The sequence below is a fragment of the Larus michahellis genome, chromosome 4, assembly GCF_964199755.1.
Source record: "Larus michahellis chromosome 4, bLarMic1.1, whole genome shotgun sequence".
Classification (NCBI taxonomy): Eukaryota; Metazoa; Chordata; class Aves; order Charadriiformes; family Laridae; genus Larus; species Larus michahellis.
This window is the reverse complement of record NC_133899.1, coordinates 66,056,709-66,078,501: the sequence shown is the minus strand read 5'-3', so window position 1 is coordinate 66,078,501 and position 21,793 is coordinate 66,056,709. Positions and strand designations below refer to the sequence as shown.

The following is a 21,793-nucleotide window of genomic DNA, read 5'->3' as shown; positions in this document are numbered from 1 at the left end:
ACAAAAGTTAGTACCATTCTTTATTTGTACCTTTCCCCTTCTTTCTGATACAGCTTAGTCAGATGATTGATTCTGGTTCCAAAGAGGGTCTCTGACCCAAGGGCATTCTTCCCAAAATATACACAAAGATTTCTGATATTTTAACACTCTGCTGAATGGGCATTAACAGGCAGCCTATCATTTGTTAAATAACAGCCAGGTTTTCTGCACTGGACAGTCATTACTTTGGAGTTTAAGGAAGAGAATCAGAGGACAACACTTGAAATATCAGTGCAAGGCATAAGTCAATAGTCATATGGTCCTATGACATTCAGGTAAAAGCATATAAAGCGTTAACTGCTCAAAAGCAAATTTTGACCTACCTATTGCTTTCTCAAGTTGTAGTAGACAAGATACTTCACAGCAGATCATCTGTGATACTATGCATTTGGGCTGCTCTTCCACTTTTAATTCTTTTGAAGTGCATGAATCATAGACATTTCCAGAAACAAAGCATATTTTGGGAAGCTAAAATACCGTATAAGGAAACCCCAATACAAAATGAATACATACCAAAAATTCCTAGCTCAAAAAATAAATAAAATCTATCTATCTATATATACATATACACATACACATACATCTAGTTACAGATAAAAATAGTCAAAATTGAAGAAATGAACTGCCACCCTAATTTGTCCTGTGTATACACGTTACAAGAATACCAAATTAAATGATCACACAGTTTATTTTCTATGAGACTCCAGCTTCATACGAAGCACAGATCACACACCTCTGGAGAGAGGAGGGCTGAGAACTGAAGGAAATTGGGTCTGACTCATTTGCTGTTAAAGACAGAAAAGACAAAGCAGGGCAAGGCAAAGTTCTTGCAATGAAAGCAATTGACCACCAGCCCTGGAAAGATGCCTGCCTTTTCCACCTCTCTGATATCTGAGAAGACAAAGACTTCAGCAATGAGGACTGGTGCTCCTCACCTCCCGAGTAATTGTGGCTGGATTTGCAGAGACTCTGAGCACTCATAGCTGCTACGGAACTTCGCAGGAAATGGGCTTTGAACCTACAAAAGGCTACAAAGTAAGCCACTGCAAATTGCCAGTACCCAGCTATCTCATCTCCAGCCCCCCAAATTCACAGATAACTCCTAGTTTTTGCTTCATTCATTCTGTCTTAAACTCCCCATCTATAAAATAAGGGGGACAATAACATCCAAATTCTCAGCACATAAATAAATTCATTAACATTCTAAGCTGCCATAGCAGGAGGTACCCTGAAGACACCAACAAGGAAATTACTTCTTCCCGCTTCAGAGTGGAGTCTGGATGCTGTGCAGTAAATAAAACTTGAAGTCAGTCTAAATAAGGGGGGAAAAAAAAAAACCAAACCCAAGCCGCTGTACATTCAGAGAACCTCAACCCTCCTACACTGACTGAGGCAGGAACCTAGTGTGAAGAGAGGGGGGAGACAAGACAGGACACACGAACCCTCGAACCCAACAACAAATCACGTAACTGCTTACCTGCATTGTACTGCGCGTGCAGAAGGCCACTGATCACAGCAACACTGGCCACTTGAATTGTAGCCTTGTTTGTCATGGGAGCACAAATTTTCTGGTTTGTTTTCGTTTTTGATTGGGGGTGAAAGGGGTGGAGTTTGTTAAAGAAGGTACTTGTTTAAAGGTCTAAATAAATACGTAAACACAGGAAACCTGTGGCTTAGAGTCATGCAGCCTACCAATGTGGTCAGGAGGGTGGGAAATGCCACCTGCCCCAGAGTAGTCCAGTAGTAGCCTCTGCACTGCTTGAGTGCAGGGCAATGGCTGCACCTCATGGTCCCTTCTCTCCCCTCCTGGAAATCAGACCCTGCACCCCTCATTCCCACTCCTTGCTGTCTCTGAAAGGTACTAGCAAGGCATAAAAGGTTCACAAAAATACCTGATAAAAGTACCTGAAAGGACCAGCAAGGGATAAAAGGCCCACAAAAGCCCCCCCACTTGCTGCTCTTGTTTGTATAGGCTCCTTTCTTGGTGACACTGGACAGCCAGTAAAGAAAACACAGGACTCCTTTCACTCACGGTACAACGCTCCGCATTAACAGTGTCTTCACTTCTGGCTTTCTCAAAACGCGAACGCACGTTTCCCCATGGTGGGGTGCTGGGTGAGTCCAAGCAGTTGCAAATTATGTGGTGAAGCAGGATGAAGAAAAGTCCTAAGGCAATCTTGGTGAAACTCTCAGGAGGCTGGTGTCAAAATTACTAGAAAAACATCAGTGTCAATGCTGGCATTACTTCAGCAGAACCACCGGTTTGCCATTACTGCCCCTGCAGGCAGTCTGTGAGGAAGAAGCTATGACACTTCCCAAAGTAAGATTTCTCCAACTATGTGCAATTTTAAAAATGCTTTTACAAAATCAATGTGTTTCATCTGCCTAATGGCACCAACTCCTGTCTAAAATCTGCTCTTGTTCTTATCTTTAGATACCTCCATGTTGCTCTCCCACTAGAGATGAATAAAATTAATGTAATTTAGCATTTTGAAACTCTATACTATGTTTCATTAAAAAATACTATCAAGTATCTGCTTTACTTCCATACAGAACAAATCTTGTACCCCCAGATCTGAAATACCCTTTATTTAGATGTAAGAAATCCTCCATCAGTAGGCAGCAAGTCTACTTGTACTCATTTGTAGTTTCAGTTGATTCTCTGAGCTGGAAAAGTATGAAGAAAGCATGGTCTGAAAAACATCAAAATAGGTAAAAGCCACCACAGTCAGTCCTGTTACAGAGTTTGCCACCAGCTATTCAACCTGAACTGAGAAAATTCTCAGCCCTTGAGTGTAAAATTAAGGATGTGCGAACTAGAACCATTCAGCTTTTTTTTTTTTTATATATATAGAAATGCTTCCAATTATGAAATGAAATGCTTCATTCCTCAGGGAAAAAAAAAATAAATGCAAGCAAGTGGAAGACTGAATCAGCTCATGATTTTCAGATATCTGACATTTTTGACTGTTAGCCATAGTTGGTCACATTTGCCAAATCTGGGCAATTCCCATAAAAGAATCTATTGTTAAGAGATCTTTTCTCCTTCCTCCCAACAAAAATCAGTGCATTTCACCAGGAACACTTCCCAGTTCTCACAGGTGCAGCCTGCAGATGAGAGAGGAAAATCATCACTTTTAAAAATTGCTCCCCCCAATATAGTGTTGAGAACTTGAAGCAATTTCCAGAGGATCTTGATCTTTTTGTTTGAAAGCATTCAAACAACTTGGGAACTAATTTTTTACAATTTATTCCTTGGAATAGTTAATGTAGAGGGAGTCCTGTCTTGCTCCTTCCACAAGAGCGCATAGCTATCAATACTGGGACACAAATATATGTAAAATAAAATTCAAAGTCCACTGCTCATTTGATCTTTGCAGCCACTGCTATCATGGTAAAAAAGAATGATGCCAATCTATCTTAAAAGGATGTCAGCGTCGGCCAAACGAATAGATATCCATTAAACAATTGAGACTGACCTGCTCGTTTACATTAAATCCCTTTTGGGACTGGCCAGATCTGAAGCAGTGACTTGGAAGTGAAAGGCTACTTAAGAAACTCTGGAATTGTTTCAAATTCCAAACAGGGAGCATCTCACTTGTCTAGAGACAACGTCATGACAAACTGGGAAATAAACAAAATCATTACAAAAAACCAAAGAATGGACATGATAAATTACCTCAAATCCTTCACTCAAGTTTGCAATTCAAAGGAAAAAAAGCATAGTAACTCCCTATAGACCTTCAGGTTACAGTTCATATTTAAGGAAACAGTCAAGGAAGCATGCAGATTAATGGACATTCCAATACTGTAAATCTAGTTAGATGTCAGTGAAGCCTCTCTTCTCCCACTCTCAACTCAGTTCACTTTATATCAGATAAAACGCTTCTTTCATATATTGATTTATTTCCAGTTTCTAAAATCAGAACAAAGATCCTGCAAGAGCCTCATTCAGAGAATACACATCATGTTTAAGACAGAGAAATACAAGCGAGAATCTTCCTTATTTACACATTACCCCCAAAATAGAGTCTTAGGAACCCAGAGTACAATCCCTATCAAACAGTTAAATCTTATGACCACATAAAACATTTGGGACACGTACGATGCATGTCTCAAAAGATTTTGAGTAGACCTGTTCGTGAACTATCTCTAGGTAAACCCTCCGGGACAGGAGGAGAAAACTAGAATGGAACTGATGGCAGCTTTGGCTAACTGTCTGGCGTTGCCAAACTTGAAGGAAAATTCAATGGCTTCAGCAGCACCCAAGGGCTCTGGTCAGGCCAGACCAGTCCCAGTTCACAGCACTCCCAGAAGAGCTTCCAGCAATGAGGTCTCACACACACCAGCCTGGGCAACAAAACCAAATGCTAGCATGGGACATTAAAACTATGTCCAGGACTTGAGACCTGAAGCAACAATTCAAATGTGGCACTATTCCATCACTAGAATTTTACATTCATTTTGAAACAAAGGTACAGCGTAATGTATTTGAAAGCTGAAAAAGCTGAAGAAGTCATTGCTCCCTAATGTTAGAGAACACACTACCAGAAAATTGCATCCTTCAGTCACGCCATCTCGTCTCAGATGAGTGCAGAAGAGCTCTTCCACTTGGAGAAATTCTACGGTGTGATAGTGAAGGCTACAGGCTACGAAAAGGGCACTCCTACAAGGAGGCATCTTCCTTATATGCCATGAGAGAGAAAAGCAGCAACAGCTGCTATAGTGATTAAGAAAGATATTGCATACTCTTTTGGCAAGTATCCTATCAAGGTAATAAGCCAACTGATGCTCTCCCTCATTTGTTTCTGATTTCAGTGCAATGTGCAGGCAGTTCACACAACCGAGCCAAAGAACTGAGACAGAGCTGCTGAAGCTGAGCACGTCCACAGGGAACAATACCTCAAGACAGCAGAATTCTAGCTGCCAGTAGAGCAAGAAAGGGGGAATCCTCACCAAGGATGCTCTTCAACTGAGTGATAATATATGTTCTGAAGACTGCATGTTCGTATGTCATTATACTACTCACAAATAAACTCACATGCAGAAATGCTGCTTCATTTCATTTGACACAGATGAATCTTTTCTCACGTCACCTTCCCATGTAATTTCATTACAATCTTTTGGTAATACCATAAAAGTTCCATCACCATGACTATTCCCTATGTTTGCCAAAACTCTTCCCATTTTTCAACAGATCTCTATACTGTATCATAAAAAGTCTTCTGTTCTAAACCAGAAGCAACTATCATTTCATGTAGACTGACCTTCACTATAAAATTGACCATTCAATGTCTTTTAGAAGCCTCTGTATTTATTTCAATGGCTTATATTTAGCTACAACATTCCTTCCATAAAGTTACTGTCTTCAAATTGAAGTCTGAAGATACATAGAAGCTACTGCTTCCCACGGTACTTTGTTCTGATGGTTAATCTGTCCTCACTGTTAAAAGCTCACGCTCTATTTCTAAATTGAATTGATTTGGCTTTAGCTTCAAGTTCATCTTTATGCCCATCTGCACAAGACAAGAGACACTTTATTACCTAGTATTTCCATTTCCATAAAGGACTTTCTACCACACAAGCAAGACACCTCTGATCCTCTCCTGATAAAACTAAACAGACTCAGCTCTTAAGTATTCCAAATTATAAAAACCATCAGTAAAGAATTGCACTGTAATACCGCTAAAGGAAATGCCATACATTTTGGAATTAAAAAAAAATTAACATTATTCTTACCATCTAGGATCTTATGCATTGAAACGCAGTGGTAAGAACTTTAAAGTTAACTGCCTGCATATCACTTTTATTGTAGCATTACAGCAGTGTTTGGGCAGCAAGGGCTACCATGATGTTTGGATATGTGAGTAGATGAAGCCTGAATAGCAACAGGGAAGCAAGTGTTCCTCCTTCCGTAAAGAATAAGGGTAGACACCAGAACTGAACGCAGATGGATATGAAATACTGGGGATTTTCATGGAGCATAGTTAAAGGTTAAATTACAAGTTTTTAGTGTGAAGCTTATGAAAAATGACTTATATGGGTTAGTGTATTACATAGGACTTGTTGACTGAGTATAGGTAGTTATACATGACAAAGAAGCCTAATTGTAAAGGAAGAATAGGACTTTTCAACCCTGCTGAAAAAAAAGCATAGCAAGAAACAATGTCAGGATGCTGATATTAGGAAAAAACTATTACAAGAGAAGACGCAATTTCCTTATAAAGAGGACAATTAACAAGAAAACTGATTACCAAGAAAGATGAGCTAATCCTTACTTGATGTTTTTAAAGTCAGATTACATGTTCTTCTAAAAATATAATTAAATCCAGTCGCAGGATAAATACTATAGCCAAAGGGTCGCAAAAGTCTTCTCCAGCCTCGAAGAAAGATTTTGTAAAATCTTTTTGCGACAGGACACTGAGCTAAGAGAACTTAAAAGGAAATCCTTACAGTAACCTCTAGGCATCCAGACCTGGCTGCTGTGAGAGACAGACCTTTGGTCTGACCCAGTGCAGCCTTTCTTAGGCTGTTCATCCCATTTCCTTCAGAGGTTACAAGGAAAAGAGGGCAGCTTTGCAAAACCCTGATCATCCTAATACTGGCAGCTCTGCTTTAAGACAATGAATACCCTAGGTCATACATGCAGGGCTCAGCAATGCTTTTTCTGATTATTGTCTGCAGCTATGTATATATTTTGCATCTTTCTTTGATATAACAGGCTGTGCCAGTCCATTTTCCACTTTTACCAATTCTTTGAGTTGGTACAAGAATTCTCTTTTCAGTATGCCAGTTAACACATCGTTATCAGCTCACTGGAGTCACACTAACAGCCAGGTTTCTAGTCGGGAAGGCATTTTACCCTGTTAAAGTTTAGAAGGATGTTGAAGGTTCCCTCTCTCTCCACAACCTACCTCTGTATGTCACCTGATTGAGGGCCAGCCATTCACCCGTCTCCAAGTGCTGGTGACGGTTTAGTCTCCCTGCACTTGCCCATGCCACAGTTTACTTTCTTAAGAATGAGACGCTTTGGTATAATCAAGACATTATGTTCTCTATGCTGAGTTCAATCCTTGTACTGGGTAAAAGTTAATGGCCTAAGATAATCTTGTCATGCCTTCCGTGTAGCAAGGGGCCCCTTATGCTTTATCCCTTAAGAAGCATTGCTGTAAAGTATTTTTCCCATACTTGATGGTACAAAAGCAGGATGTCTCAAGCACAAAACACAAACTGGAACAGAATGCAAGGGACAAAGAAAAAATAATACAGTATCACAATGAGAACAGAAGTTTGTCCTCCTTTGATAGTCTCCTAAAACTATTTCTGAAGATAACTGGTAGTGTCCTTTACTTTTGCATCACTGAAATGTTCTCCGGTTACAAAACTGTTGCTTATGAAACCAAAGCACAGTTCTTATCCACTTTACATAATTCCTTTTCGATATCCAGGCACACACATCATTTTTTGTAGCATCTTCTTTCTTCAGTGCAGAAGGGGTTACAATAACAGGCACTCAATCACCCTTCTTGTCCCCTCTGCCCAAGGAGCAGGTCTCTGCAGCATCCACAAAGGAACAGCATGAGCTTCTACAGTTCAAAGGACAGCACTAACCATCTCAATGTCGTTATTCAGGAATGCTGGCAAGAAACACCTCTGCATACCACAATCATGAAGCTAATCTATCATTCAGTAGCACTAGTCCCAGCCTCTTACGAGTTTCTCTCCATCTACGGTTTTGTTGCCTTCTTCGCTCTTTACTGTACCTTACTTTAAGTTCATAAATCCATCAGGCCAGAAACTACATTCTTTTAAGTCGTGCTTCTCCAGTACCTGCCAAACTGGGCGTTAAGCCTCACTACAGCTCACTGGAACTACTGGAAATGTGCAAAGAACAACTAGTAAGTGTACTCCCCCCAGCTCTTGATTTCGCTTTCACTGAATGCCTATCTTTTTCCTGTACATAAATAAAGCCCTGTTTGCAAAAATATGTCATTTTAAGACTGGTCTCTGTCATCCATGAAAAATTGTGGCAGTTGCATGAGGTCCCCAGTGACAGAAAGGGGTACGTATCATCTCAGCTTTCATAAAAGGCAGGAAGGAGGATCTGGGGAATGACAGGCTAGTCAGCCCTACCTCGTTCCCTTGTAGCCTTATATGCAGCATGTTCTGGAAGCCATTTCCAGGCACCCTAAGGACAAGGTGACTAGGAACAGGCAGCCAGATTAAATGAGGGAAAACCATGCCTATGAACCTGACTGCCTTCTATGACGACACGACAGGCCCTGTGGATGTGCAGAGGGCAGTGGATGCTGTTTACGTTGACTTCAGTAAGCCTTTTGATGAGGTCTCTCATAGTATCCTTGTAACCAAATGGGGGAACTACGGACTTGATGCCATCCAGTAAGAAAGGTCAGTGAGAAACTGGCTGAACTGTCAGGCTCAAAGAATAGTGATCAGTGGTTTGAAATCTGTGTGATGACCAATTATGAAAAGCATGCCTCAGAAGACAATACTGGGATCAATACTGTTCAGCGATCATTAGTGATCTGGTGGGAAGAGACAGAACACACTCTCGACAAGATCAGAAATAACAGCATGTTGGGGAGGGGAGCTACTGATATGCTGGAGGGTGGGGGTACCACCCATAAGGACCCTGACAGACTGGAGGAATGAAAAGACAGAAAATTCATGAAGTTAATGAGTAGAGTAGAGTAGAGTAGAGTAGAGTAGAGTAGTTCAGTTGGAAGGGACCTACAATGATCATCTAGTCCAGCAGCCTGACTACTTCAGGGCTGACCAAAAATTAAAATATATTATTAAGGGTGTCGTCCAAATGGCTCTTAAACCCTGACAGGTTTGGGGCATCAACCACCTCTCCGTAAGCCCACTTCAGTGTTTGACCACTCTCTCTGTATAGAAGTGTTTCTTAATGTCAGGTCTGAACCTCCCCTGGCACAGCTTTGAACCTTTCCCATGCATCATGTCACTGGATACCAGGAAGAAATTATCAGCACTTCCCTCTCCACTTCCTCTTCTCAGAAAGCTGTAGAGCGCAATGAGGTCACCCCTCAGCCTCCTTTTCTCCAAACTAGACAAACCCAGACTCCTTAGCCACTCCCCATAGGACATTCTTTCCAGCCCTTTCACCAGCTTTGTTGCCCTCCTCTGGACACGGTCAAGTATTTTAACATCCTTTCTAAGTTGTGGGGCCCAGAACTGCACACAGTAGTGAAGGTGAGGCTGCACCAACACTAAATACAGCGAGATAATCACCTCTTTTGACTGGCTGGTTGTACTGTGTTTGATGCACCCCAGGATGCGGTTTGCCCTTTTGGCTGCCAGGGCACACTGCTGACTCAGAGCGAGCCTGCTGTCGACCAGCACCCCCAGATCCCTTTCTGCAGGGCTGATCTCCAGCCACTCCTCTCACAATTTATACTTGTGTCCAGTATTACTCCATCCCAGGTGCAGAATCCGGCATTTGTTCTTTTTAAATTTCGTCCTATTAATCATAGTCCAGTGCTCCAGTCTATCTAGATCCCTCTGCAAGGCCTCTTGTCCCTTGAGAGGGTCAACAGCACCTCCCAGTTTAGTATCACTGGCAAACTTGCTAATGGTGCATTCAACTGTTGCATCCAAATAATTGATAAAAACATTCAATGGTACTGTCCCTAGAATTGAACCCTGAGGAACACTGCTGATGACCAGTTGCCAGCCAGACGTAGCCACATTCACTACAACCCCTGGAGCACTCCCATTCAGCCAGTTCTTCAGCCAGCACACTGTGAACCTGCTCATCTCACAGTTGGACAACTTGTCCAGAAGGATGCTGTGAAGGACAGTATCAAAAGCCTTACTAAAATCCAGAAAAACTACATGCACCCTTCATCCTCTAAGTAGGTGACCTTATCATCGAAGGATATCAAATTAGTTAAACAGGACTTTCCCTTTGTGAACCCATGTTGATTGTGCCTGATGATTGCATCATCCTTTAAATGCCTTTCAACAGCATCCAGTATGATCTTCTCCATAATTTTGCCAGGTACTGAGGTTAGACTAACAAGTCTGTAGTTTCTTGGGTCTTCCCTCATGCCCTTCTTGTAAACTGGAATAACACTGGCTAGCTTCCAGTCAGCTGGGACCTCCCCAGACTCCCAAGACCTTTCGTAGATGACCGAGAGGGATCCTGCTGTAACATCCACTAGCTGCTTCAGTGCGCTAGGATGAATCCCATCCAGCCTCATGAACATTCAACTTACAATTTCAGTGTCCACAAATGGAAAGTCACTGTTCCTGTAGTCATGGTCCTCCAATTCAGAGGATTGGGCAGCCCAAGGTCTGTCAGTATTATTAGAGACTGAGGCAAAAAAAAGCATTGAATGGCTCTACTTTTTCTTCACCCCGATTTGTCAGGTGACCTCTTCAACAAGTACCGGTCCAATGTTTTCCTTAGACGTCCTCTTGCTACTAATGTACTTCAAAAAGCCTTTGTTGTTGTCTGACACAACACCAGCCAGTTGGAACTCTAATTAAGCTTTGGCCTTTCATGTCTTCTCCCTGCATATGTGAACCACAGCTCTGTAATGTTCCTGCAAAGCCTGACCTTGCTTCCAGAGATCATACAATTTCTTTTTCCTCTTGATTTCCAAGAGGAGTTCCCTGTTCAGCCAAACTGGTCTTCTGTGCCACTTGCTTCACTGTCAACACAAAGGGATTGCCTGCTCTTGTGCTGTTAAAAGGTGGTTCTTAAAAACTGACCAGCACTCATGGACCCCTAAGCCCTCAAAAGCAATTCCCAGGGGACACTGCTAATTAACTCGCTGAACTAAAAGTTAGCTCTCTTTTAATCCAGGGTAGCAACTCTGCTGACCATTTTTCTCATTGCATCAAAAATTTTCAACTCAACCAAGTTCAATGTGATCCCTGTGGCCAAGACAGCCACCTACCACCATGTCTCTCACAAGTCCTTCTCTATTCACAAATAACAGGTCTAGGAGGGCATCTTTCCTAGTTAGCTCACTGAGTACTGGTGACAAGAAATTATCTTCAATATACTTCAGGAATTTCCCAGACTTGCTTGTCACAGCAGTGAGGTATTCCCGATTGATGTCTGGGAAATTGAAGTCTCACATAAGGACAAAGAGAGAAGGTAGACCTGGTGGGGAGTCCTGGTGCGCAAGAAGTAAAATATGAGTGAGCTGTGTAACTTTGAAGCAGTAATCACATACTGGACCACCTTAGTAGAAGCACAGCTACCAAATCAAGGCACATTATTATTCCTTTCTACTGAAGCAATCCACATCTGAAGGACTGTGTCCTTCACTGTGAGTACTGTGTGAGTACAGTGTGAGTTATAAGGACTCTGCCTTAGAGAAAAAAAGACAAAACAATGCAGCTAGCTTATTCATCTAAGAATGCTGCAGACAGTCAAATCTGTATCAAGCAATTGAAGTTTGAAGATAGATTTTGATAAATACCCTGAAGTAACAAGATATATGATTCATTTATGTTGTCTACCACCTCAGGAGAATGAAATTCGGTTCAGAGCCTAACTGACCTGCAAATGGATTCTAACCTAGAAATAAGAAAGACAGGGCAGCTGCAAGAACTTGAGTCTCTTGGCATTTCCAGAAAGTTGTGTGGCAGGAAGTATGGCTTACCAAAGGCCTGCCATGGTAAACCATACGAGGCCTGCTACAGTTACTCTTCAGTACTCCCACAGGTATATTCATCCTCTAAAAGGCAAGGAAGACCTCCTAGGAGCTTACAACCTAAGTAAGGGCTTAACCAGATGAACTGTGCTACTGACCTCAATAGGAAAATCTGATAAATTATCCTTCCCCGTCCCCCAAGAAAAATCACGTGAAGTCTGGCAATCGCCCCCTGCAATGAGCATAATGAAGGCTCTTGGTTCCCTAACACCTCAAACACCTCTCTTGTGAAAGTTTTAAGACCGTCCTGACACCACAGCAGAAACAGAACTACTCTGAACAATACTCACAATGGAGCAAGATATATCAGAGTTGGTTTTAAAAAGGGGAACACAAAGGCCAAAATTAAAAATTTTAGCTGAACAATCAGTAATCTGAGTAAGTCTGTTGAACAGATTCACAGAACCACACAGCATCACCGAAAGGTTCGGGTTGGAAGGGACCTTAAAGATCATCTAGTTGCAACCGCCCTGCTATGGGCAGGAACATGTCCCACTAGACCAGGCTGCTCAAAGCCTCATCCAGCCTGGCCTTGAACACCTCCAGGGATGGGGCCGTGACAACTTCCCTGGGCAACCTGGGAACCTGCGATTCAAACCAAGAGAGGCTGTGGAGGATTCTTCATGAGATGAAAGACACTCAGCTGCACAAACACTTTTTTTAGGAAAACAATCCCTGTCACTGAAACAGCTTGCAAGTCCAGTTACTACGCTTCCTGTCTTAAAATTTATCTGCAGGTTGTCAGGAGAATGTGACCACCTTTCCTCTTCACTGTGTACTGTTTGTTCATGAGTACTAGATAGTCAAGCTACTACTCTTCAGGTTTACCTTCTCTTTATATGTTCTAGATTAGGCCCCGAGTGCTGAGACTTCCTGTGCTATCTCTTAAGCACCACTGCTCAAAATAACAACAAAACAACAACAAAATAAGACAATCCAATGACTACTTAAAAACAGGAACACTCCTCTCTTCACGTAACCCTTACAGCTTGTCCCGTAATCCAAACTGACCTCTGTACTCCTTCAGCAAGGTAAAAAGGCTTTCCTTGTTCTAATTAGTTCTAAAATGCACCACCATCCAAAAAAAAAATAAAATGGTTTTGAGAGGGATTTACGATGACAGATCTGACAGTTTGCTTGGGCTGCGAAATATAAATCCAATTTGGATCTCTCCCCAAGAGTAAGTAGGTATTAGGGGATCAGACACGGACAGTGTGTCTGTAGAATAACTGTATTTGTCGATCATGATTTAGTGAGTCATTCAATTTCTGTTTTGTGTATGTTATGATCATTTAACATTTTAATTCAGAGTTAAATATAAATCACTGCTTTATAGCCTCACAATCAAATCTGTCCCTCAGCTATTGATTTATAAAGTAGAGGAGAACATTGCAAAAGTGCTAAAAACATGCAAATTTTGTTATCTACTTTAGAGTGCTAGCTGCACCTCTCCATTCAAAATGAATTTCACAAGCTTAAACGGTCCTGTCTGAAAGCTCCACATGGCAACGAAAGCAAAGAGTTCTATGCATACAAATATATCCTATTTTTAAAGGACTTAGGACATGAGGCCACCTGTTCCCTGACACATGCTATGCAGGTGTATACTCTAAAAACATTGCCCAAAGTAAGCTCCAGGCAGAGTAATTCAAGAAAAGTAAGTGGAGTGTGATCAAGAATTCAATAAAAGAGAGGAAGTAAATCACTATCCATATATTCTGCAACACAGAAGGTAACAGATGACCAAGTCGAAATGCTATGAAAAGAACAGAATCTCTTTTGTGTACACTGCAGAGTAAAGTACAATCATCAGTAGGTGGAGACACATCCAGTAGATATAGCAGACAATACTTTTTTGAAGGGAGGGAAAATATGAGACAGAAGTTGTCTGATCAATACCCAGAATGCTCTGAACTCAGGTGATACTTTAAATGGCTTTTTTGTTCAATGGCATGTTAACTTCAAAGTCAAGTGTCCTTTAGAAATGCTAGCAGTCATTTTTTTAATTTATACACCAAGAAATGGAAGTTTTGTATATCCTCTACCATCTCTCCAGACCCCTGGTGAGGGGTCTGGAGACCAAGTCATATGAGGAGAGGCTGAGGGAACTGGGCATGTTTAGCTTGGAGAAGAGGAGGCTGAAGGCTGAGGGGAGACCTCATTGCCCTCTACAACTACCTGAACGGAGGTTGTGGAGAGGTGGGTGTTGGCCTCTTCTCCCAGGTGAATAATGACAGGACCAGAGGAAATGGTCTGAAGTTGAGGCAGGGGAGGGTTAGATTAAATATTAGGAAGAATTACTTTACTGAAAGAGTGGTCAGGCACTGAAACAGCCTGCCCAGGGAGGTGGTTGAGTCACCATCCCTAGAGGTGTTTAAGAAACGTCTAGATGTGGCACTTCAGGGCATGCTCTAGTGGCAGAGATTGTAGGTTGTTTGGTTGGACTCGATGATCTCAAAGGTCCTTTCCAACCATGAAGATTCTATGATTCTATTCCAAGGACATTCAAGGGCCCAGGTTCCTTTCCAGGACTCCAGCTTGCAGTTTAATGTCCAAGTAGTTCTCCCAAATCCTTATCCAGCAGGAGATTTAGGAAAGAACATGCAAAACACAAGCAAGACTAAAGACATTCACAACAAGGGAGAAGGAAAATGTCTAATGGACCATGCTGCCAGTAAGCCAATGGCAATTTCTGAATGGACAAGCATCGTATTTGCTTCGCTAGAAGCAACATGATTTGAGTCCAATAGTACATGGCCTGAAAACATTCTGCTAATACAGAATTCAGGTACCATGTTTCAACTTGTTTGCAGTCCCTCCTCATTCACCAGCCAAGAAATCCTCCTGGCCTGGAAGAAAACAGGGGAAGACTTTTGCCTCCCCAAGCGGCAGTGGGACTTTCACCCAAAAAACGCCAAATGTACAAACAAGCAACATGTCCAGCGGGTGAATATAGATCTGAAGACTCAAAAGAATCTGTACGTGACCCAGCAGATATGAGCTGGCATCAGGGAAAGAGATGAGTGCATAATAAATACAGGAATACCAAGAACATTTTTAAAAGCCACTGCAGTCCCAACACTGATTACCTTTTTTTCAACATAGATTCACAAACATGATTTAGGTATGCAGGGCACACAGATCAGTCTGGGTAATGGCACACATCACGTACCAATACTGAAGATATCACTACTGCCAAACAAGATGTTTGGTGAAGACACACACCAGAGTCAAACAATTCCAAAATCCAGCAAGCTTTTACGGTTGCAATGCTTCTTTTTAGCTGTATCCAGGGCTCTTCTCTGGTGGCATTTTAAAAAAGTTACTGGAGGCAGCGATAGTGGCTTTCTCGGCTGCTGGTGTTTTCCCTGTCCACTCAGAGTTCTGGGATCTCAGGGACGGTGTTGCTGGTAGCTCTGACTCTGCTGCATCCATGTGGACAGATAAAGTTGCTGGAATATAAAATTGCAGGAAAGGGGGAACAGAGGAAAAGAGTAGGAAAGGCAATAGAAAAAAAAATGTTAGAACAAGTCAGTTCATGGCAAACACCTCATATATATAATTTCTTATACAAACGTGTTATTTCCTGAGCTCCTACAAGTTCCCCCACCAAATTCCTTTGAAATACGGGTTCTTGATAGCATTAACACCTTTGCCCTAATGATTCTCACATTCAAAAACTCTTGAGTTCCTAGTCCAGTAACTAGTTCTCTTAGTCAAAGTTCCTGTGGAAAATCAAGAGCTTTAGCTGTCTCATTCTGAAACTGAATCAATTCATAATCACTCAATTGAAGATAACTTGATCTCTTCACAAAGACTCAATTAACCCTGTATCTGAGACTTTCAAAGTCTTTGAAGGCTTGGCAAATTTCAGGTTGCAAAGCTCAGTTAGAGAGGAAAACATACATCTCCTCCTTACCCAGTAAAGGCAGTACCATGAACCTCCACATATAACCAATACAGTAAATCAGTGTATTATAACAAGAAGCTACTTGCTAAGCTAGGTTGGAATCCATTCTCATTTTTTCAATGCAACCACTGCTTCAAAATTGGATGGTTATAATTAGCAAGAGAGATTTGCAGATCCATAGCTCAACCCAACAGTCACTGAAATTTCCAGCAGGACTGTCAAAAACCTAGAGATATGAGAGTTTACTCCCATTCTCAGTATCCTGAATCACTTGATTGTCACAAGCAGAATGGGGCAGGATAAAAAAGAGTAATTACCACAGGAGTCTTTGGGACAACCAAAATTTTTTTGAACAAGTAACTGCTTCAGTATGAAACACATCTCATTTTCATTGTATTCTCACAATAGATAATAGTTGTTTGCGTGTTTTTATTACAAGTTGCATCTGCTGCTCTGTAGCGGATGAAGGATAAAGAGGCCGTAACAAGTCTCAACTAGAGGACCGATTGCTTTGAAGTTTAAATAAAAAGCTGGTTCAGCGCTTGAGGTTCCACGCTCAGTAGACCTGGAACCCCAACAGTTCTGCTTCTGTACATCCAAAACAGTGAGTCATTCCCATACAATCACAACAACACAGCTGATAACAGTACATTGCATAATTTACTTCTAGCCCATCAACTTCCTCCACCTGAAGGTCATATGAAACACACAGACACACACACACAAAAAGTAAGTCAAAGTCCTTAAACTAATAATCACCAACAATACTACACTATGGGCCCCTTTCTAGCAGCCTCCCTACTCAGGCTCTCCATCTTTGCTCATAAAAAGAAAAAAAGCAAAGGACTGAAACAGGCTTCTTGCCGCTGGGTACTATCACACCACGACAAAGAGTGAATGCATTAGCAAGAAATAGGAGAGGGAAAATTCACCAAATCACTACTACTCATCAGATTGTTCTCTGACAAGCAGTTTCAGAGGCTGCTAACTGGCACATTTTAGAAATTATTATTTTTCACAAACTAAGCGTAAATACATGCCAAGGTGTGTATTCAAGATGCTCAGACTCACTGTAATACCTGAATAGGATGCCAGTTACTATGTGCACTGCTACATATATAGGGGACTGGACCACGTAAACATTAAAAACATCAATGTAAGGCTGGACAGTTGTTCACCATTTATTTCACAATCATCTACACATGTGGTCTGTTCTGACAAACAGAAGACAGGCATGATGGTCTTCATCAGATTCCTCTGAAACCAGAGAATAACTACCATGAGAATAACATTTTATGCATTATTTCTCAGACAAGTTCTACTGTGCTACTGAGGACATTATTCCAAATCTATTGCACTGCAATGGAAAGTAACCAAACACAAGGACATTATCCATGCCTTTTGAAGCCCCTAAGTCTTGATCACCGAAAGTTCGAAGGACCTTTTTATCACTACAGACTTTCTTCCTCTCTAGGCACTGGCTGTTGGTCACAGAGTTGGACGAACTTCTGCTCTAATCCAGAACAGCTGGTCTTACTTCCTCCAGATCTCCTTATTCTACTGCCAAACTACACCAGCCAGACTTTTGCTCTTACCTGGTGAAAGCTTCATGCTTTAGAGCTCATACACTTCTCAATTGCATAGCGTGGAAAGCACTAACTTTCCTTTTCAATCTCTCTCAGTATTTGCATAAATTTGCTCAACTCAATTTTGATAACAGTCATTTCCTGAAGTGCAAATGAGTTCTGAATTTTCTACCTGTTTTTTGTTCCTCTCAACAGCCAAAACGCTATTCTTTAACAGCTATCTCAGTTATGGTATTTGGGCCAGTTAGCCTCAAAGGGCAGAATTAATACCAGAAGTTTAACGCTATAACAATACAATAGAGATGTAGGCACTTCTGCTACCGTAATGCATGTTTTTTGATGTTCATACAAGGGCCTCTGACAAAATATGTTTTACCAGAATCCATAAAATACTCACATTCATAAAAGTACGTGAGAAGACACAGAATAAGCTTAGTTTGCATGGCTCCTAAATAAACATATCTCTAGCTCCTTTCTCTCATTCCTGCAGCTAGAAGGAAGATAGCATCCACATCTCATATGCCTTTTATTAGCATCTTCTGATTTCAGCCAAATTCAACTCAAAACTTTCTGTGGATGGTGGGAGGTGAGACGACAGGAGAAGATTTGTAGCTGCATGTTTAAGAAAGAAGCTAAATTCATCACAATGACAGGGGAGAGTGTTGGCAGAGATTTGAGCTATTTATTCTTTTAGGAAAATCCTATAAAGAATGACATGAGGAAGCCTCTATCTGCAGTCTTGTTCATCACACTGGTGAGGAGTCCGATAACAGATGTATGCAGTAGCGTGATTTAGTGCCGGGAGCTGGCCCCTGATGTGTATTAATACAGCGGCAAAGCGGAACGAGCCCCTCTTCATCACTCATCTCTATAAAAGAGGTGGAATCCGAGATGGCCCGATGTTCGGCAGAGCAAGCCCATTTGTTCTGCTGACTGATGGAGCCAGCTCAGGCTGTGTCCTTCACCTCCATGGGGCACTCAGGTTGCAAAAAAGGAGATCACTGAAGCAGGACCTGGTCAACAAGTGAGGCGAGAGCAGTTGGACTCAGCTAAGGAGCTATTTAAAGGTGAAGAAATCCAGCACTCTGTGTGCCTGCAATGACAGGCATGGGCCTGCATTCCGATTCACCTGTGCTTCATCTTTTGCAGAAAAAGTAAAACAACATAAACATAAAAAGCCTCTGTAGTGAAAAAAAAGAGGCTGACAGGACTCCTCAGGTACAGGGGAACACCAGTATAAGACATTTATGTAGGGGAAAATAGATGCATGGCAAGGGAGAAAAATCTATCTCATCAATGTCTAACAAGCATAAGAGTCTTCAGTTAATTCTCATTACTGCAGAGTAACCCTATGTATTTCTTTAGGCATTAGTAGTTCCAAGGTCAGATCACCTTTGCCAGAAATAATACCCAGATTTCAGAATTTTCCAAGTTACATACCCATGCTGTGCTCCAGCTGCGACTGGGAGACTGCTGTAGAAAGTTTGCTAGGACACAGCTTCAGTTACCCAATCATAAAAGTTTCTTCCCACATGTCAGTCTTGTAGCAAACCCTGTCCGTAGCTGTTAACTTTGCTGGGGATATTTCTAAACAAGGTCTAAGGAAAATATCTATACCTTTTCTGACCGTTAAAGACCTTGCAGCACTTTTCTCTTGATGATCTGCACAAGCATCCTGTCCAGATTCCAGTAACTATACTCCCCTTATTTTGTAATACATACTTTAATTTTCTCTCCCTCATCCCCCTGCAAAAAACAATCTTTCAAAAACCTCTGTGCTATTTTCCAGTGCTGAGTTACACTCCAGAGGCAGATTCAACTCTTCAAAAAGTGTTTACTATACAATTTGCCTATTTTAAAACACATAGGCATGGAAATAGAAGCTCACACACTAGCACTCATACTAAGAAAACCTAGGATCCCAGAACTAAAATTCTGTAGCTACGGATACACAATTTTACTAACCCTTTCACTACAGAATTTTGAATGTCCTAGCATGGATTACTCAACAGTCAGGAAAGAATATCCTAAATAAATAGTCAATAAAAGATGACACTTTTGCTAAGCAACAGATTATTAATGTTCTTTTCTCTTCTTTTTTTTAATACAGAACCTTTCAGACAGTCTGTAATCCAGACCTGTGGCCTGGAGAGCTAGCACAACTTTCTTCCCTACTTCATTATTTTACTGTCTATCCACCAGCCCAAGAAAGAAATCCAAACTTCATTCCTCCTATTCATCATCAATTCCCTTGGCTTTCCCCACTGTTTTCCCATCACCACGTTTCCCCATCAGTTTATCCACTGCCTTGTTACTGGATTACAACAATAGTTTTTTAATAAGCTAGTTGCAAGAACATGGGTTGCTTGACAGTAGGCAAAATATTTCAAGAGGGGGTAGAGCGAGAGGCCAGAAAGAAGTCTCCTAAATCCCTCTGTGTTCTGCCAATTAAAACTTTTTGAAATTCTGGTGAGTAATCAATCACTTTCCAGAAATATGCCACATGAAAATAAATCAGCATTTTAATCACTACATCCCCAGAGCAAGAAAAAGAAAAGAGTTTTCATCCATAAGGGTAAGAAAACTCTCAGGGAATAGCTGGTCTCACCTAGTAGTGATACAAAAATTACCAGATTTCTGCTCCTCTGAAAGTGTCTAGAAACACCCTTAAAAGGGTACCAGAGCCACCAGCTAATGTCAGATCAACACTGAAGGAACATACTGTGTACACTTATCACCTCTTTATTACCACGTATTGCATAATTTAGGAACGGTGGAAATAACGCTTTATGAAGAAATAGATTATTACTCGCTGTACAGTGAAGCACTGTAAATTATATTAATTTACCATAGCTACACGAACAAAGATTTGTTTAGTAGGCAGCTTTTGATGCTATGCAAAAACACATGATACTCTCTCTCACGCACATTTCATTAGTTTCAAACCAAGGTAATGCTATTTTTGACTACTGTGACTGGCACTTTGCTCAAGAGGGACACAACTCTGGAAATGCTGGCACACATATTACCTGATGTTGGGCTGGACATGGAGGCTGCAGCTGGCTTTCGTTTCCTCTTGATGTCCCTTGAACATGGTGGTCCCAGGTGTACATTTGCTTGCCTACAGAGAAATTAAAACAAATTAAACTTTGTTCCACTATTACTTTCCTCTAAGACTCTGGCCAATCACCCTCCAACTCCTACCTTTCCATCAGCTTCTTAACTAGTAGGCAGCACAAATCAAAAGCTTCCCAGGGAAGTTTTGCTCACATTCTTTGTTAATATACCATTATGCTCCCATTTCTTTCAAAAGCTCACACACATAAACAGCTCAGAAGCACAGTTATTTCTTAGCCTTTAAAGGACCCGGTTTTGTATTAACTTTAAAATAACTCCCTGCATAAGTAAAGATGTGATCAAGCAGGGATACAACATGTCCCACCATTACTTCTAAAGAAGTGTAACAAATATCTGCAAGATCGCTCTTTTAAAAAATTATGTGGTATTTTGCTCCCTTATTCAGAAATTATTTTGCAACCTATTTAGTACTGTAGAGTCATCTTAGAATGTACCTATATTCCAAATGTCCACACACATTGTTTCCACTATAGTAGTAAGTTCATAAAGTTAGGAATGCAAAACTGTCTCATGCATTTTCAAAATTATGATTTCCTTATCAAAGTGCTATGAAAACAGCTGAATCTGGCTTATGGTAATACAGCAAGGCTGTATTTCAGCCAGAAAACTGGCTGAAAGGTGTAATCTGTCCCAGTCATATCAACTATTAAGTCCGAAGCCTACTGATGACCAGTTTAACCATTTGCCAATTAAGATGCAACCTGCATTATTGGGACTGATTTCAACTGAGCATTCCTCCAAGTTCTAGATGCAGGAAGAAGAGAAGTTTAATTCAGAAAAGACAGTCTTGGCAGCAGACCAGAGAACTTTCGCAAATACAATCCATAATGAATACAAATGCATAATTTAGCAATGATGTTTGGTTCAAATCCCTGCTTTGTCTGAGATAACATAGCTTCTTTGGCAAGTTCCTTGGTCACTCTCTGCATCAGATCTGACGTGTAAAATGCAGAACTACAGTGCAAATAAAATCCATTAAAGATTGTGAGGTGCTAACATGGTGTAAAGATTGGAACCGTATAAATTTAGATGATTGAGTGCCGAAAAGCTTTTGTATGTTTAAAGCTTGTTATTTTGATCTTAATAAAAAATCCCAAAAGTTTAACAAACATATTTATCAAGTACTGAAACCTTTTACACATAACAAAAGGAAAAGTTCATAGCTTCATATTTCCACGTCCAAATCTACTTGTGAACAAAAAAGAAGCATATTTATAATATATACAATTTTAGGCACTGAATTCATGCAAAACCAAAGTGTGAGGTTGTAGCTATACAGAACAGTGTAGGGAACACAAAAAATTTCCTATACCAGCCAAAACTGTAAATTGTTTGAACGTTGCCAGGTCTACCTACTTACCTGTAATGAATATGCAACCACAAAATAAAAAAGAAATATCTACTGTTCT

At 41.0% G+C, this 21,793-nt stretch overlaps 1 protein-coding gene across 12 annotated transcripts in view; it reads right to left on the bottom strand.

The window, feature by feature from the left end:
• Positions 1-2,960: 2,960 nt before the first annotated feature.
• Positions 2,961-21,793, bottom strand: part of GPATCH2L (G-patch domain containing 2 like) — a 44,053-nt gene continuing 25,220 nt past the window's right edge. For 4 of the 12 annotated variants that reach the window (XM_074585317.1, XM_074585322.1, XM_074585321.1 and 1 more), the window contains 2 exons: positions 20,276-20,367; positions 13,450-15,202 (listed from right to left, as the gene is read on the bottom strand). In XM_074585317.1, coding sequence (XP_074441418.1) covers positions 15,030-15,202; positions 20,276-20,367 — 265 coding nt within the window. In that variant the 3' untranslated portion in view covers positions 13,450-15,029. Of the gene's footprint in view, positions 3,148-13,025; positions 15,203-20,275; positions 20,368-21,793 lie in introns of those variants that run through there. The other 8 variants (XM_074585318.1, XM_074585319.1, XR_012586772.1 and 5 more) reach the window with 7 other exon arrangements.